At 57.7% G+C, this 14,799-nt stretch overlaps 2 protein-coding genes across 3 annotated transcripts; one reads left to right on the top strand and one right to left on the bottom strand.

Moving 5' to 3' along the window:
- Positions 1-571: 571 nt before the first annotated feature.
- RND2 (Rho family GTPase 2) lies at positions 572-6,486 on the bottom strand. 2 transcript variants are annotated; one of them, XM_027568579.2, is made up of 5 exons: positions 6,242-6,486; positions 5,670-5,757; positions 4,761-4,870; positions 3,856-3,990; positions 572-3,619 (listed from the first exon to the last, which is right to left on the bottom strand). In XM_027568579.2, exons 1-5 carry the CDS (start codon positions 6,341-6,343, stop codon positions 3,365-3,367), a joined length of 690 nt encoding a protein of 229 aa, XP_027424380.1. In that variant the 5' UTR covers positions 6,344-6,486; the 3' UTR covers positions 572-3,364. The 2 variants fall into 2 exon arrangements, with proteins under 2 accessions (XP_027424380.1, XP_027424381.1); XM_027568580.2 differs by lacking the exon at positions 3,856-3,990.
- Positions 6,487-7,855: 1,369 nt separating this feature from the next.
- VAT1 (vesicle amine transport 1) lies at positions 7,856-14,786 on the top strand. Its single transcript, XM_027567578.2, has 6 exons — positions 7,856-8,264; positions 11,287-11,494; positions 11,860-12,030; positions 12,141-12,230; positions 12,769-13,010; positions 13,167-14,786. Exons 1-6 carry the CDS (start codon positions 7,857-7,859, stop codon positions 13,248-13,250), a joined length of 1,203 nt encoding a protein of 400 aa, XP_027423379.1. The 5' UTR covers position 7,856; the 3' UTR covers positions 13,251-14,786.
- The last annotated feature ends 13 nt before the right edge of the window (positions 14,787-14,799 follow it).

The raw sequence follows: 14,799 nt of genomic DNA, 5'->3' as shown, positions 1-14,799 counted from the left end.
AGGACTCATTAACGCTCTCTCTAGCCCTCAGGATAGATGAGGGAGCAACACTCACAGACCTCCCCTTCCTGTCTTTTCCTGAGCACAAGTAGCCCCCTCCAAGAGGCCTCTCCTGATTCCCTCCGGCAGGCCCAGAAGCAGTCAGGCCTGGATGTGAAAGCGGTAGGGAATAAAGGCTGACCCCAGCTCAGCCACCTATGAAGGATCAAACAGCTCTTCTGTGGCCTTTCTTCTCTCCGACTCTTCCTCAACAACACAGTGAAGTAGATGTGGTGATCAGCTCCTTTCCAGGTGTGAAGCCTGAGGTTCAGACAGGTGCGGAACCTCACCAAATGCGCCCCAGGGAGTAAGTGGCAGAGCTGAAACCCAGGCCCTCTGCTTCCAAATCTCCAGCTCTTTTTCATGACTGTCCCTTGGGGGAAGGCTGGAGTCCCAAGGGGATGACCCCAGTCAGCTGAAGCATTTCAGGGGTTAGACCATGTCCCGCCCCTACCCGCACCCCTTCCTTCTCCCTCCTCCCTCCAGGGCAGGCTGATTGCGGGGTTAAGAAACACTGGCAGCATCACAGCGTGATTAGTTGTTTATTTCATTAAATGATTAACGAGGCTACATTGTTTCCCAAACGGGTGTCTAATTTGTGGGGGAAACAGCTGCGGAGGAGGAAGCTGGGTCTGACTGGGTCTGACTCTGGCATCTGGGGTGTGGGTTAGAGTCCTCTCCCTCCAGCCTGCAGGGGCCTTTGAGGATCTAGAAACAGCCCCATTCCCTCCTCCCACCCATTGAGCTCCTCGGCCCAGCAGCACAGCGCCCTTCCCCAGGCAGTCAAAAGTCTGGCAACCCAGACCTGCACAGGAGACCACAATCTGTTCCCGGTGGTATTGGAAATGTATTAAACTTTGGGGGTTTCCCCCGCTGATTTATTTTCCTAATTTTGTTTGCTTTAGGCGGATATTGAGATGCATCTGCATTCCCTGAGCGAGGCAGGAGAGGGCAGTTGGGAGAAGAGAGGGGCCCAGACGCTCTGCACTTTGGTGGCTATAGGCTTGAGTCGGCTTTGTATCAAAGTCCAAAGTGGGGGAAAAAAGCCATGGCCCCAAATCCCAGGTTGATGGTGTGGCAGGTCCCTGTGGGGGAGGAGTCAGTCCTCAGAGCCCCCTAGCTGGGACCCAGCCCTCTCCAGCACCTCCCATCCAGGACTCGGGATCCTGGAGGAGAGTCTTGGAGTCAGCTCCTAACCTCAGTTTGGGTGCCCAGGACCCTTGAAGCTGTCCCAGAATCCTTGAGATTAGCTGAGATGGACAGGGGCAGGGTCCTGTAGGAGAGGGAGGGAAAGGGCTGTCTGATGAGCCAGCAGCAGATGGGATTTCCTTTCCTCTCAAGACTGGGCCCTGGCATAGGGAAGGAGAAGCTGTTTTAAAGGACACACCTCAGAGCCACATTCCCCCTAGTCCCCAACACCTCATCCAGATACCCATCTCTCCAAAAAACCAAATCTGGTCACTTCCTCTCTGCTTGGAACCCCTGGTGCCTTCTCACATCCTCAGAATGAAGACCTGTTTCCTTTGTGGGCCCTACAGTGGCCTTGATGTACCTTCCGGGCCTTGTCTTCTGCCCCCCTCGTCAGGGCAGCCCCAACCGTGCCACACTTTCTCTTCGCCACGTGTTTGCACATGCTTTACCCTCTGCTCAGAGCGCCTTTCCTACCCCTTCTACGCCTGCCAAACAAACTCTCCTGCAGCCCTCAGGACTTGGCTCAGAGGACTGGGTGCCTGAGGCTGTAAGGAGCTCCCACAGGCAAGGCACTGTCACACCTGGGGTACCTCTCTTCCCCGTTGGGCTGGCCTCCAGAGCACAGAGACTGGTCCTTTCACAATCCCAAGCCGGTGTCTAGCACACAGTTGGTGCTCAGTGCATATCCGCTGAATGAACGAGGGAGGGACGGGCTGCGAATTCGGGGGGAACCCAGCAGATGGGAGGGTGAGGTTTGTGTTCTATTCCAGAGTGTGTGTCTGGAAGAACTGGCTGGGGCTGGGGGAGGGGACCGCTAGGGATGGTTCCTGGGGGAGAATGTCACCGAAAAGAGGCCAGTGGGAACAGAGCCAGGGAGGGAATACAGGACAATGTGAAACCAGACTCCCAAGAAAACAGACCAGCACTGTCTTTCGTGACAACAGGAGCTCCGCCAGCCCCTCCACCAGCTTTCCTCCTTTCTGGGGTTGGGGTTGAGGGGGGGGAGGGTGGGCAGTGACCTTAACTCACAGCTGATGTTCCCTCCAAAATCATCCAGGAGCTCAAGACGGAACGGAGGTGAGAGCCCCTGCCCCCACCTCCAAGGAAACCCCAGAATCAAACTACTGTCCCTTGGGTAACTTCACTGCACAGAAGAGTCAGCTTCTGCGACATGGAGGTTTTTGAAACTTTCCCTACCCCCACAACTCCTAGAGCACCAGCAGATTCCAAGTTGGGGGTGGAGGTGGTGTACAAGGGGCCTGGACTACTTCAGCAGGACCCCTCCCACTCGAGCAGGGGGCCCCCGCTGGGCTGAGGAATGAATTGCACATCAGTCCACTTTAAAAAACCCCAAATGGCCTTAGGATTGTCTGGCTCATTAACTGAGATGAATATTCCCATGATCCCTCACTCCCCCACCTCTGGCTCCTAAAAGGACACTGCTAATCCGACCCATGGCTTTTTTCCTCTGTGGGCACAGACAAGAAAGTTCTTCCTGAAGTCTAACTTCCCCCCTCCTGCTGCTAGAAATTGGTAGATTGGGTTTTTAGAAAGCAACAAAACTAAAGCCACAGCCGTTTTCCATGGACATGGGCTTTATTTGGGGACAGCTGGGGGAAGGGATTGAGGGAGCTATAGGACTGTGGGTAGGTGGGGGAGGGGCTTCTCAACTTGCTTTTTAATTTAGTGCGTGTTGCCTGGAGGTTAGGATGAGTGAGAACAGCTGTGGAAGGGAAAGGAGCAAAAAAAGGAAGGCCACAGAATGGACACTTTCCTTAGGGAAGGAAGCCAGGGCCAGGATATGGATACGGGGGGTGGGGAGGGAAGGCACCCTTCATAGACTAAGACTCAACCAAAGTCACTGCTCCATGCCGGCTTCCCCAACCCCCTCCCCAGCCCAGCTCCCGGCCCCAATGCCTGTCCCGCTGGCTTCCTCCACTTGCTGTGGGGAGGAGGGGGATGAGGAGGTGGGGAATGGTGGCACCCTTCTGCCTTCAGCTCTCCTGCCCAGGAGAAGCGCTCCCTCGGCCTGCCCTGAGGTCCCTACCAGAGTCAGGCGGCCCGGAAACCAGGTGCAGCAGGGAACAGCTGTGTCCTCACCGCCCCTCCTTACACTCTGCCCCACCCCGGCCCCTCACATGAGGTTGCAGCTCTTGGCTCGATCCTTGTGTATCTCGCTCTCGGTCCCGGTGCCCCGGTCCGGCCGGCCTGCCAGCTGAGCAGATCTCTGCAGTCCACGGCGTGAGTCAGTACGACGCAGCGGCCTGTGGCCACGGCCAAGGGAGGCCACTGTGGCCACATGGAAGACATCCCTGACGCTGCGTTCAGAGGACCGGGAGGAGCACTCCACGTAGGACACAGCCCCTACCTGCTTGGCCAGCACAGTGCCCTGGAAGGGTGGAGAGTATGGAGGAAGTTATGGGGCTTAGCCTGCAGCTCAGCGAGGCGCAGGGAGACTGAGGGCGTGGGGGTGGGTGGGGGTGGGGTCAAGGGATGGGGTCGGAGGTCAGAGGTCAGAGATCAGGGCAAGGGAGGAGCCAAGTAGGGTGGTTTTCAAATCAGAGATAGAGATGGGCAGAGGTGAGAGGTCTAGGCTGGGACCAGGTCAGAGGTCAAAAGTCCCACCTGCTCATGTGTAACAGGGATAAGCCTCTGCTTGGACAGCTCCCTCAGTGTGGCCAGGTCGGTGCGCATGTCCAGTTTACAGCCAACCAGCACAACCTTGGCATTGGGGCAAAACTCCTGAGTCTCCCCTTGCCACTATTTGGGGGAAGAAAACAGTTATGGAGGAGTAGGAGGAGGCACACGGTGAATCCTTGCTCCATGCCAGGAGAACACCCTTCCTCACATCATGCAGAAACCATGCACCCCTCTGGACTCTCCCATGCGAGCAAGAAGGTAGGAATGGTGGGCTTGGCCTGGAAGCAGGATGGAGTGTAGGAGATGGGGAGGGAGGAAAGGGCTGGGGTGGGGCTGCGGGGGTCAGGGGCCCTGCTTCTACCTCAGTCGCCATAAAGCGTCTACCGGCCTGAAACCTTCCCATTCCCACCCCCTTTCCCAAATTAGTTCCTGAGAACAGACCAATCTGCCCTCCCTCCCCCATCTGGGAACTAGGGCTGCGTTAGCTGACTTCTGTCCATTCAACGTGGGCTTTTCTCATGGAAATAGAGGCCTGGAGAGGAGACCACAGGGCTCTCCTGAGCTCCTGGAGCAGCATTCCCATCCCCTCCATCTGGGGCTCCCACACCCAAGGAGATGGGGAGGATGGATAAGGAATCCCTTGAGTACTTCTCCCTGCCCTCCTCTATCTCCCCCAGATTCTGAATCCAGCTCTGAGAACAGACTTTCAGGAAGCAGGGCGGGGGGCGGGGGGGGTGGTGGTGAGAGGGATCGGGAAGGAAGAGAGCTTCACACACTCTCCAGCTGATGACCATGCCCCAAACATCACTCCCTCCTCCTGACCCATGTTGTGTCAGGACCATGGTTTCTGTCCCCCTCAGTCTAGCCAGCCTGCTTCCCCAGGCTCCCACCTTTTTGAGGACACTGTCCAGTGTTTCTGGTCGGCTAATGTCGAAGCAGATGAGCACAGCATCTGAATCAGGGTAGGCCAGAGGCCGGACGTTATCATAATAAGAGGAACCTGAGAGAAGAAAGGGAGGGAGGGGACAGACGAGGATCTTGAGTGGGTGGGAGGCCTGGAAGGGAATGGGAGACCTTACCAATCCTGGCCAAGGGATGCTAGGAGCAGAGAATGGAAACGAGCAATTGTTAATACCCATCAAGGAGTCCGGGTTTCTCCAAGGAGGGGAGCAGGAAGAGCGGAGATTAGATGGCAGAAAACAGCTCTCCACTTCCCTAGGGGTTTCTCTAAAAGTAATCATTCTTAATCTTTTCTGAGTCTTTGAGAAGATCATGAAATCTCTGGGCATTCTCAAAATTTTGCATATGCTTTCTGGGCTTTGACAGACATCTTCTAAAGCCCTCCAGGGGAGCTGAGTAAAATAAAAACCCTCCTCCCTTTTTTGGAGGAGGAGGAGGGGCAGGGGCAGAGCTCTCCCACCCATTGGGACATCTCAGATTTCTACACTTCAGTCTATAGAAGCAGTTCCCCACCCCTCAAAGAAATTCTAAATGTCTTTTCTAAACCCAGCCCTATCTCCTAAGAAACATGTTCCAAAATAAATCCATTCTTCCCAACTTTCCCAGGTAGGCAGGATCCAGCTGAGAGGACCGGATACTGGGCTTTCTCTCTCAGGACAAGATTTCTATGTGTCTCTGCAAGCTCTGCCTCAGTTTCCCCAGCTTTAAGCAGAAAATTGATTTTCCTTCCTTCTAAAATTGGATGGACGGGCTGGGCTTACTTGGAGCCTAAGGGTCTAGCCAAGGGAGGGGCAAGGTGGGGGCCTAGGAAGTCAGGGTGACCCCAGGGACTTGGCTACCTGAAGTGTCCCACATGTTGAGCTCAATGCGGCGCTTGTCGATCTCAAAGCTCGCGGTGTAGTTCTCAAACACGGTGGGGACATAACTCTGCAGAGAGGGATGGGTCAAGATGAGATCCTCCGGTCTTCATCCCAGACAAATGCCTTCCTCACTCCCACACACCGTCCAGCCCAGCCCCTGGACACAAGTTGGTCTGGTGTTGGGCAAAGGGGAGATCCCAGGAGCGGCTGCCTCAGCGGAATATCTGCTAGGTTCCCAGACCCCCTCCCTGTCCCTTCAGCCCCTAGTTCTTCCCCTCTCCAATGCCCAGGACCCCCGACATTCCCCTAGCGTCCCCTCCTGGATCCTCTGGTTCTCCCAAATCCCATTCATTTCACCCTGCTCCCCAATTCCCCCCACCCCAATCCTCTGCAGTCCCCCAGAACCCCCAACGTCTCCCTCGGTCCCTGGTTTTCCGAGCCCTTCTCTCTCGACCCTGGTTACCCCGGCACCCATTTCGGTCCGTCCCTAGGGCCCTAATCACCCATCCCCGCGGCCTCAGCGCCCGCCTTCCAAGACGCGGGTCCCTCACCCCGGGGTAGGCGTCCTTGGCGAACACCTGCAGCAGCGCCGTCTTGCCGCACTCCGCGTCCCCCACCACCACGATCTTGCAGCGGCCGCTCTGCCCCTCCATAGTCCCGGCTACGCGCCGGCCCCCTGCGCAGCCCCCCTCCGGGGACTCGCTGCCGCCTCCCCCGCCGCTGCAGCTGCAGCCGCTCCGGCCGGCGACACCGGCATCTCGCGGGCCCGCGCCGAGCCCCCGCTCGGGGCCGCGGCCCCCCCTCCGCCCCGCCCCCAGCCCGACGGCCGCGCCCCCGGCCCCGCCTCCCACCCGCGCAGCCGGAGGGGCGGGGCCCAGAGGAGCTGGGCGGGGCCCGAGGAATCCGAGGGCCCGGACCAGGATTCCAGCGCGTGGGGGTGACCTGAGGAACTCTTGTAGGTTTGGGGCGGGCCGAGCCGGGCTTATTTGACTGTTTTGACTTCCTTGGAGAGGGGCTCGGGGCAGAGTTTCGGCGAAGTTCTGAGGGGTAGGGTGAAAGCGGCAAATGCGCGAGACTCGGGCCTTCTGTGTGCCCACGCGTGCACGCCGGTGTGCTAGTGCGGACACGCGCGGGGGCAGCCATCCACTCCCTGAACAGGAGGGGGCGCGAGATGGTAGGAGGAGGGAGTCTTTTTGGTTCGGTCTTACCCCTCCTCTCTCAACGTCCCGGCAGGGAGTCTTGGGGATATGAGGGTATGGACTCCAACACACCCACCCGGTCAATGGTGACATCAGGGCTTTCCGTCCCCATAGCAACGGACGGCCTAGTCTGGGGCTGGGGTGGCTTAACGGCGGGCCTGGACTAGCAGGGAATTGTGGACTGAGTTTCTCCAGCCAAGCCCAGGGTGGAAAGTTTTGGGGGAGCTGCGTCCTCTGGTGGATACTTCGGGGAGACAGAGATGGGGAGGAAGAGGAAAATTGAATTGCTCACGACAGGCCTGATGGAGACATTTAAGGCTTGATCCGGAGTCTAACGATAAATCACACCACTGTTTTGCGTTTGCATGGCATCTTTTACCTTTTAAAAGCGCTTCTTTAAATCGGTTATACTCGATTTAATTTTATCTTTTAGAGCAAGCAATATCATCACCATTTTACAGAAGGGAAAGTCGAGGCACAGAATTTTAACAGTCAGATGGAAAGTTTTAAAAGACTCGGTCTCCCTGCTCCAAGTTGCCACTGCAAGACCACACGAATGAGTCACATATGGGTAGAGTTAGAGCCTGAGGAACAACTTAGTTGGGTTCCCGTCCACAGGTGGCTGGCTTCCCAAATCTGATGTAAGCTCAGGTTCTGGGATCGTCCTTCAGATTGTCCTTTTACATATTAACTTGCATAAGGCTTATTCTGAATAAATAAGCAAATTAAGTCGCAGTCTGCATGACCTTAAGAATGCCCTCGTGCGGGTCTCCCTCCAGACGTTCCAGGTCTCCCACCTTTCGCGCTCCTGCCAACACCCGCGCGGTGGTCCTGGCCCTTTAAGTCGGCCCGCGAGGCCCCGCCCCTCCCGCGCGCAGTCCGCAGCCGCGGCTCCTCCCGACGCGCGCCCCGCCCTCCCCAGCTGTGCACCCTCGGTCCAGCTGCGCGCACGTCGGGAGTCCCAGACATGTCCACGGAGAGAGAGGTAGCCGAGGCGGCCACCGCGGTGGCGGCGGCCGAAGCAGGGGCCGGAGAAGACTCCTCTTCTCAGCCCCCGAAAGCCGAGGCCGCTGGCGACGCCCAGCCATCCGCGACTTCCGAGGGGGCCGCCGCCGCGTCGCTGCCGCCGCTGCGGTGCCTAGTGCTCAGCGGCTTCGGCGGCTACGACAAGGTGAAGCTGCAGAGCCGGCCGGCTGTGTCCCCGGCCCCCGGTCCCGGCCAGCTGACGCTGCGCGTCCGGGCTTGCGGGCTCAACTTCGCCGACCTTATGGCACGGCAGGGGTTGTACGACCGGCTGCCGCCGCTGCCCCTCACTCCGGGCATGGAGGGCGCCGGCGTCGTGATCGCGGTGGGCGAGGGAGTCAACGACCGCAAGGTGAGCGGGACAGGGCAGGATAGGGAGAGGCTGCCGGGGCCACCGGGTAGTGGGGCTCGAGTGGGCGAGGGCCGGGGGTGTGGCAGGGCGGAAGAAACTGGCACTGACCGGGGCAGACGGGCATGGAAGGCGTTGGAAAGGAGCCTGTGTTACGAGGGCCCTGGGGAATTGGGTTTATATTGGAGGGTAGGTAGTGGAGATAGAGTTATCGCCCCCTCCCCAACCATTTCTAATTGTGGCCGCCGCCCAGCAGCGGCAGCGGCGGTGCTGGTTTGGGGCCGGGGGGAACACAATAAGGCACCCAAGCGCATGCGCACAACGACCTTACCAACTACCCCCCCTCCGCCCCCTGCCAAACCTCCCCCCCATTAAAACCACACCTGTACCTCTGCCACCAAACAATCCCTGGGTAATTGTGGTCTGTGACCCTGAGTACCGATTAGTGCCTTTTTCCCCGAGGGAGCTTGAGGAGCTATGTAGTCCGGGTTGGGCGGGGACGCATGACCCTGCCAGAGCCCCAGTCACATGCAGCCCCGTGGTCTGTGGGGGTGTGAGGAGGCCCCTCCCAGAGCAGGGCCAAAGAGACGAGGCACGCCCATCATGGAGGAGAGGGAGCCTCCCACCCGCTCTCCCATCGGCCTTACACTGCCACTCTGATCTTGGGGTTGGTGGGGGCGAGATTGGGTCTCTGGATCTTTGTCTTAAGCTCTCTGTATCCCGTGACTGCACTGTCTCCTCCTCCAGTGACTCAGGCGGCGGGCCACGACCCCAGGCTGCCCTTGGGACCGTTGGGGGGCGGGGGTGGGGTGGGGGAAACGCCTCTGATTTCCTCCGGGAGGACCCTCGCCTCAGAAACCCCATTTGGACTGGGGGGGGGTGTGGCACTGGGAGCAGGTTGGCCCAGCTCTGCCGGTCTGTTTCTCCTTTCGTTTATCATTAATCTTGGCCACAAACCCGGACAGCGAAGAGTTCCAAATGAGCAACTTTTTTGAGAGACCTGGGGTGAAGCCTTTGCACATCATTTGTTTGGGGGTTTCTTTTTAGAATCAGCACCCTGGAAGAGAGGCCCCCTCAGACTCGGCCTTTCTCTTGCAGGACCTGCTAGTCCCAGATCCCAGAGCTGGAATTCTTTTTTTTTTTTTTTTTAAAGATTTTATTTATTTATTTGACAGAGAGAGAGACAGCGAGAGCAGGAACACAAGCAGGGGGAGTGGGAGAGGGAGAAGAAGGCTCCCCGCAGAGCAGGGAGCCCGATGCAGTACTCGATCCCAGGATCCTGGGATCATGACCCGAGCCTAAGGCAGACGCTTAAGGACTGAGCCACCCAGGCGCCCCCAGAGCTGGAATTCTTGAATTTATTGTGCATGCCAGCATCTCCTCCTTTAAAGGGCTTCTGCCTCCATCCAGCTCTGGCCCCACCCTTTCCACTGACTTTTAAGTAATCCCACTCTTGAGAAGGTGCTAAGAGGAATTTTGTGTGTGTGTGTGTGTGTGTGTGTGGGTGTGTGGGGGTGTGGGTGGGGGTGGGGGGAGAATTGTAGTTCATGTTTGAAGGCCACCCACCTAACCTCCCTCCCCACACTTTCCGCTTAGTAAATACAGGATATCCTGTCCAGGGCAAGAACCTGATGTAAGAGGCTGGATTCTGTGGGGAGAGCCCTCCTTCCATCCTGATGTCTGGGCTGGGGAGGGGTTCATGGCCCTGTCCTGTGATGGGCTGAGGGGTCGGCTTTAGCCTGGGTAGGTGAACCTTGTTCTGGGCCACATTGGTCACAACCCTGGCTGAACACTGCACTTTCCAGCAGTCCTGGAGTCTCCTAGTCCTGAGTCCTAGAGTGGAATGCTTCCATTCCCCAGACCTCATCTCGGGCCAGTGCTTGCAAGGAAAGATCCCAGCCTGCCTTCAGTCCTCTTTGTCAATGGAGTGTGGGGGCTTGAGGACATGAAAAGGGGTGTGTGTGGGGGAGCCCCATGCCTTCTTTCCACGGATCCCATGTCTCCTTAATATACAGAATTCCCATCATTCCTGGCAGGGACCACAACAGCCCCAGATTGTCCTGGAATAGCACCCACACTTCTCTCTCCATGGCCTTCAGAGATTGAGGAGAGGCCTTGCTTTCCCCAGAGATTGCCCCCTTTCCTCTGCCCTCCTCTTGACCCCAGATGCTAAGCTGGAGGGAAAGATTCTGTTTTCCTAGCTCCCTTTCCCTCCTGCAGTGAGGCTCTTGTGCAGGTGGCTGGGGCAGGTTGGGGGGTGGGGTGGGATGCCTCTTCCTGTTGGATTGCGGCTGTGTGGCTGTCCTTGTCCATCACCCCAACCCCCTGTCTCTGGGTGAAGGTGTTTTCTGGGCCCCCAGTGCTGGCTCAGATGCTTCTGGTGAGGTGATTGCACCAACCCTAGCGGTTCAGAGATCTTTACGGGCATTTTATCGCTGTTATTACCTAATACTATGAACTGTTTATTCTGTGCCAGACGTTGAGCTAAAAATTACCAAATGATTTTTTTGCCATGTAATCCTCATAATTGCTCTATTTTACAGACAGGAAAACTGGGGCTCAAAAAAGTTAAATAGTTTTTATTTGCCCAAGGTCACACTGTCAGTGAACAGCAGAGCCCATTTTTTTTTAGCTAAAACAGTTTGATGTCTTTAACGATACTTCATGCTGCCCTAATGTAAGCTTCTTACATTCAGCGATCTTACACAATAGTGAAGCATGAGATCTGTAAAGTTGAGATAAGGACAATATCTACCTCAAAGAGCCGGGAAGGATTAATTGAGCGTTTATATGTAATAAACTTATTATAGCACTTATAATAGGGCCTGGCCTCTGGTAAGCACTCAGTAAAGGTAAGTTGTTATTGTTTTCCATGGTATTATTATTACGATTAGCATGAGGACTGTGGCCGCTTCTCTTGCTACTTCATTGCTAGGAAGAGGGCCTCGTACATAGTAGAAGGTCATAAGTCGCCAGTGGGTGGACGAGCGAGGCGCTGAATGATGCTCTTCTTTCATTCTTCAAGGTAGGGGACCGGGTGATGGTGTTGATCCGGTCAGGCATGTGGCAGGAGGAGGTGACTGTGCCCTCAGCCCAGACCTTCCAGATGCCTGAGGCTATGACCTTTGAGGAAGCCGCTGCCTTGCTGGTCAATTACATCACAGCCTACATGGTCCTCTTTGACTTCGGCAATCTACGGCCCGGCCAGAGCGTCTTGGTACACATGGCCGCAGGTGACAGGCCCCCTCCCTTTATCTCCCCAGATTTCCTTCGGGGCCCCTTCCCTGCAGTCTTGTCTGGACGGTCGTCATGACAACACCAGGCTGCCTCGGCCTCTGGCTCCCAGAGGCCTCTGCAGTATTGTTGCCGTGGTAACGTTCAGGCACCAGGTCCAGCCTGGTGTGCTATCCATAGCAACGTGCCCTCACCCGGCACCCCCTCCTTTGCTAGCTAGCTACCCTCCCACCAATTCTCAGTCATGGATATTGGACCTGGTTGTGAGGAGAGAAAGCCTCAAAATGCGCCCCTGAGGGGCAAGAATGGAGAGCGGTGGTGGGGTGACTCCGCGTCCCCGCCTCATGAAAGTGTCTTGCTGCAGGGGGTGTGGGTATGGCCGCCCTGCAGTTGTGCCGCACAGTGGAGAACGTGACCGTGTTCGGAACGGCCTCGGCCAGCAAGCACGAGGTGCTGAAGGAGAACGGGGTCACACACCCCATCGACTATCACACGACTGACTACGTGGAGGAGATCAAGAAGATCTCCCCCAAAGGTGGGGTCGGGGGTATGGGCGGGGCAGGATGGCCCAGGACAGGGAGGGGCACTCCAGATCTGTGGCCCCTAATGCTGTTCCTGGCTTCCGTCTCCCTTACTCTGTGACAGGAGTGGACATCGTCATGGACCCTCTGGGTGGGTCAGATACGGCCAAGGGCTACAACCTCCTCAAACCCATGGGCAAAGTGGTCACCTATGGTGAGTTAGCGGGCTGGGGATGGAAAGGGCTGTGGGTCTGAAGGGCAGGATGCGGAGGCCCAGGGACTGCGCTGCTCAAGCGGGCATCAGGGTTAGGGTTAGGCCGGGCCGGGGAACGCGTTCAGATTGCTGCCTCCGGGGTGCGGCTGATGTCATTCTCATTCACTGCTTTTCCTGCGAGTCACACACAGTGAATTCTGTGTTCTTTCTTTGCTCCTGTTTGGGGCTTATTCCGGATGCAAAGTCCATCAGTCTGCCTTCCTTTGTCCTACCCTCCTGGGCTTCTTGGGCAAGCTGCATTTTCATCTGAAAAACTGTCTCACACACACACAAATCGACAAATAAATAAAGATGAGGGCAGTTCTGAGTCAGCCGGAGTCCACTTGGGCCTGGCAGCCAGCAGGTGGGGGATCATCCTGTCACTGCCTGTGCCACTGTGGGCGATTGCAAGAGGCCCACGGGGGGGCGGATGAGCGGGGATTGGGACAGGGATGTGCCCGGCACCTGGATTCGCAGGCCGCATCTCCTCGTCCCGCAGGAATGGCCAACCTGCTGACGGGCCCCAAGAGGAACCTGGTGGCCCTGGCGCGCACGTGGTGGAACCAGTTCAGCGTGACCGCTCTGCAGCTGATGCCGGCCAACCGCGCCGTGTGTGGCTTCCACCTGGGCTACCTGGAGGGTGAGGTGGAGCTCGTCAGGGGCGTGGTGGCCCGCCTCCTGGCTCTGTACAACCAGGGCCGCATCAAACCCCACATCGACTCCGTGTGGCCCTTTGAGAAGGTGAGTGGGACGGCTGCAGGGAGGACTGGGCCAGGCCCCCTGCGGGCCGGGGCTCCCAGGCTGGGGTTCCTGGGAAGAGGAGGGCTGGCTCCTCTCTGCTGGCTCTCTGGAGGGGACCGGACGGCCCTGGGAGCCGAGTCTTATCTTCCTCTCCAGGTGGCGGATGCCATGAGGCAGATGCAGGAGAAGAAGAATGTGGGCAAAGTCCTCCTGGTGCCTGGAGCAGAGAAGGAGAACTAGGGCGGGGGCTGGCGGACCCTCAGGGCCCGGGAAGGGAGACGCTGGGGGGCCCCGCATTGTGCTGGTCACCAGACTCTCTCACATTTCATCCTCTATCACATCCCGCTCTGCCCTCTCTCCCCCGAAGGTCTCCGTCCTGATGACCTTTCCCCTGCCCTGTTCTGTCTCCTTAGGCAGAGCTGCCCCCTCCCCCCCTTCCTGCCCTCCGAAGAGGTTGGGAAGTGACCACTTGGATGTCTGGGCCCTGCCAAGGGGACAGGGAGGGTCAGAGGGAGGCCGGCTGCTTCCTGCCCCCACCCTTTCCCTGGGCCTGCTGTGCTGCTTTTGTGCCAAGGTTAGCCGATCCCTTTCCATCCAGTTCTGTGTGCTTCCCCCTCGGCCTCATCTCCCCCTCCTGCCCCCCGCCCCGCCCCGCCCCACCCCACCCCCCAAGGAATTGAAACGTCAGCTCAGGATATGGGGCCAATCTGTGTGAATCCACGTGTCCCTGTCTCGCCTTCGTGTCCCTTCGACCCAGGCCGGCCAGTGCCCACCTCTGAGCTCTGTCGCCTCGTTGCATGGCCTTGTCCCTCCTGTTCTCATCTCCTTAAGCACAGTTGGGCTTCTTCCACCTCCAGGTTTCCTGCCCCTCGTGACCAAGGTTGCCTCTTACAACAAGGGTGGGAATCAGACCTGCTCCCCTAGGTCACAACTGTGGGAGGGACACAGAGCAACGCCCCCCCCCGGACCCCCATGGCTCTCCACGCTTCACTGAGTTCTCTGGAGTTGTTCTCGGTGCCTTAGCAACGGAAAACCTGTGCACGTGTGCGTGGGGGGGGGCTGTCCCGGTCTCACACCTCCTTCTCCACCCCTGTACTCCCCAGTGCCTTCCTCGTTCTGCTGGGGCTGGGGTTTTGCTGCCTCCCAGTCCCGCAACACTGCCAAAAATCTGTGTGTGTGCCCGCGGGTGGGTGGGGGGCAGCCCCGAGCCTCCCGGGGTCTGTGGCACGTCCTGTCTCTGGGGCTGTCGTTCCTCTACGGGAGGCGGAGGAGAAGAAGGTGGGAAGCTTTCTCAGCCTCGCAGATAAGTGTGGCATTTACCAGCCAGGGCTCTGAGAGGCAATGCCAACTGTTTCTTGTTCTGGGACCAAAGTAAAAATCAAAGCACATTTCCCGCGTCGTCAAAGGAGGCCCACTGCCTTCTCAGAGCGGGGTGGGGGGCGGGGGGGCAGCTTTTCCAGATTCAGCCACAAACTTTGTTTACATGGGTGGGGAGATGAGACGGGAGAATAAAGAGGGGGGGTGGTCTAGGACCTGGGCCGCTAGAACCAAAGTGGGGACTTCCTGGCATAGGGGTGTAACTCCCTCTGCTCTCCGATAGGGAGTTAGGTAGGGTTTTTGCCCAGCCACGGCCGGTGGGAGGTGGGGGGAGGGGCTCAGCCTCTTCATTGTCTAAACGAGGACGAAACGTGTGAAGTGCGATTTCTGCTTTTGTGTACCCCACCCTGTTTTACCGAAGCTGCCTTTGTGTTTGTGTCAATAAAAAGCCAAACCCTGGGTCTTGGATGTT

This window comes from Zalophus californianus, chromosome 16 (assembly GCF_009762305.2).
Source record: "Zalophus californianus isolate mZalCal1 chromosome 16, mZalCal1.pri.v2, whole genome shotgun sequence".
Classification (NCBI taxonomy): Eukaryota; Metazoa; Chordata; class Mammalia; order Carnivora; family Otariidae; genus Zalophus; species Zalophus californianus.
Note: the sequence above shows the minus strand (reverse complement) of the source record. Positions and strands in the feature narration are given on the sequence as shown.

Coding starts and splice junctions, on each gene's coding strand:
- RND2 (XM_027568579.2), bottom strand. CDS start 6,343: ATGGAGGGGCAGAGCGGCCGCTGCAAGATCGTGGTGGTGGGGGACGCG. Junction 5,758..6,241: donor CCAAGGACGCCTACCCCGGG/GTGAGGGACCCG, acceptor CCCTCTCTGCAG/AGTTATGTCCCCACCGTGTT. Junction 3,991..4,760: donor TGGACAGTGTCCTCAAAAAG/GTGGGAGCCTGG, acceptor TCCCCCAAATAG/TGGCAAGGGGAGACTCAGGA.
- VAT1 (XM_027567578.2), top strand. CDS start 7,857: ATGTCCACGGAGAGAGAGGTAGCCGAGGCGGCCACCGCGGTGGCGGCG. Junction 8,265..11,286: donor AGGGAGTCAACGACCGCAAG/GTGAGCGGGACA, acceptor TCATTCTTCAAG/GTAGGGGACCGGGTGATGGT. Junction 11,495..11,859: donor CTTGGTACACATGGCCGCAG/GTGACAGGCCCC, acceptor GTCTTGCTGCAG/GGGGTGTGGGTATGGCCGCC.